The sequence below is a fragment of the Seriola lalandi genome, unplaced genomic scaffold, assembly GCF_002814215.2.
Source record: "Seriola lalandi dorsalis isolate HSWRI2012SDOR001 ecotype SW California unplaced genomic scaffold, Sedor1 jcf7180002054310, whole genome shotgun sequence".
Lineage (NCBI taxonomy): Eukaryota > Metazoa > Chordata > Actinopteri > Carangiformes > Carangidae > Seriola > Seriola lalandi.
Window position 1 is genome coordinate 33,765 of NW_019524863.1, and position 2,163 is coordinate 35,927.

At 41.6% G+C, this 2,163-nt stretch overlaps 1 protein-coding gene across 1 annotated transcript in view; it reads right to left on the reverse strand.

Annotated features, from left to right (window-relative positions):
• Window positions 1-362: 362 nt before the first annotated feature.
• The window catches only part of LOC111655204 (protein NLRC3-like), a 3,114-nt gene continuing 1,313 nt past the window's right edge, over window positions 363-2,163 (reverse strand). The window contains exon 2 of the mRNA XM_087174073.1: window positions 363-668. Coding sequence (XP_087030199.1) covers window positions 479-668 — 190 coding nt within the window. The 3' untranslated portion in view covers window positions 363-478. The remainder of the gene's footprint in view (window positions 669-2,163) is intronic.

The following is a 2,163-nucleotide window of genomic DNA, read 5'->3' on the forward strand; positions in this document are numbered from 1 at the left end:
AAAGTTTACATGTTATGTAAAAACAGTTCCTATCTTTTTGAGAGAGCAGAAGTTTTCCTCCGTTTTATAGTTTGAATCACATTTCTACATGCAGGTATGAGAGAGCTGGGTGACTCAGAAAAAAGGTGCAATTTTGTGGGTTTCTAAAGAAAATTCCAATGCATTTCTAAAGCATAATTTATTCCCAGTTTTTTGGGAATAACTTTGGGAAAAATTGTAATTTTAACACCAAAAGTCATAGCACCCCTTTCGGGATCAAGACGCACGTTTTGATGTATATATTACCGGGGTTTTCTCAAAGCTGCGGGCCGAGTTACGCTCCGCCCCGAGGCCCTCCTCTCAGCTATTCCAGCTGTAGAGGAGCACCCGTGGCACTAATGACATAAATAATTGAATACTGTTAAAAGGATGTAAGAACCATTTAAAATATATATGAAATACTTTCATTAATATATGCAAAAGATTACAACAGCTCCTGTCAGTGAACTGACCTCAGAGTCTCCAGTCGACAGTTTGGACTCTCCAGTCCAGCAGACAGAAGCTTCACTCCTGAATCCTGTAGGTTAGGGTTGTGACTCAGGTCCAGGTGTCTCAGGTGGGAGGGGTTGGACTTCAGAGCTGAGGCCACGACTTCACAGTGAGTCTCTAAGAGCCCAGAATAATCAAGTCTGTAATTAGAGAAAATATAAAATCTGTTAGAATCAAATCAGACAATTTGTAGTAAAAAATACACTCAATGTATATGATGAGAAAACAAGATAATGTTCTGCTAATGATCTGCTCTTCACATCTGTGGTTCAGATCATCTTCTCTTATTGTGTTTGACACGCAACAATAATTCTCACTGTCTCAGACCTGCAGAGCTTGGATGAATGGGAATCTTAGTTTTGCAGATAAAGGAGGGAAAATTATGTCACGTCACCTTGGAGCCGGATCCTACTATTGTCATGGATTCACAGTTATTAAGTGAAACTCCAGCCCTCATCTAGAAGATTATTAAGTTCAATATCCTGAAGCTAGAGGTGATACATGTCAAGCAGAATGCACGTATCATCATACAACAGACACAAGTCGAACACAGGAGACATGAACCTGACAGTCAAAGGGAAGATGACACAACTGATTTGGCTGATCCTGTGCTGAATATTCAGGTTGAAGTTATGAAGGACGTTTTAGTGATAATGAGAGGTATTCAGCGTCTCATGGATAGATCCTCTTCCCCTCATTCCTCCTCTAAATATTCATCCAAATGTGAGTCGTCTACAGGGAAGAGAGACCCTGCACGCAAACCTACCGGCAATTCCTCAAGTAGAACAGCAAGCTGTTCAATTTCCAAGTGTTAAATCACCACAACACTAGTCATACTCCTGTCCATCACCCTGTTGCTGTTGCCTTTCCAATGCCCATTTCCGTAACATGTCAATCCTTGATGCTGCAGTTCGTTCACCTGGTCTGCCTAGGCAATCCTCTCTTCATGAGACCTGCTAACTTCTAGATTTTCTTCAGCTCTACCAAAGGGCCACCCATGAAGTCCATGTGTTCAGCCTTTGAATCCTCCAGCTGAAAACCCTACTCAGCCTCTTGTTTCTTTCTCCTGTGCTTCTCACCCAAGCCATTGCAGCTCTTGATGAACGTTATGGGCAACCTAGACAACTGGCATTAAAGAAGCTCAGCAAAATCATGGATCTCCCCCCTATTACAGTATGTGATGTCTCCACACGAGAGCCACAGAGTAAACATAGATAGAACATTAAAAAATAAATGTATCATCTAACAATTAATTACAATTTAAAAAAAGAACCTTTTATTAACTTATTACAACCAATGGAAACTCTACATTTTGGCCCTCACAGCATTTACTGTTATATACAGGTATATACCGTGTTTACATGAAGTTGACTAAACTACTGATCTGATCTACTGATCAATAACTATATTGATCATGTCTGGACTCACTCAGCCTTCCTGCAGTTCCTCACAGCTGGGATCAGTCTCCGTCGTCCCTCCCCTGATGTGTTGAACTTCTTCAGGTCCAACTCCTCCAGAACCTCCTCTGACATCTGCAGCATGTAGGCCAGAGCTGAGCAGTTGATGTCAGAGAGTTTCTCCTCTGATCTGTTCTTTGACTTCAGGAACTCTTGGATCTCCTGATGAACTGAGTGA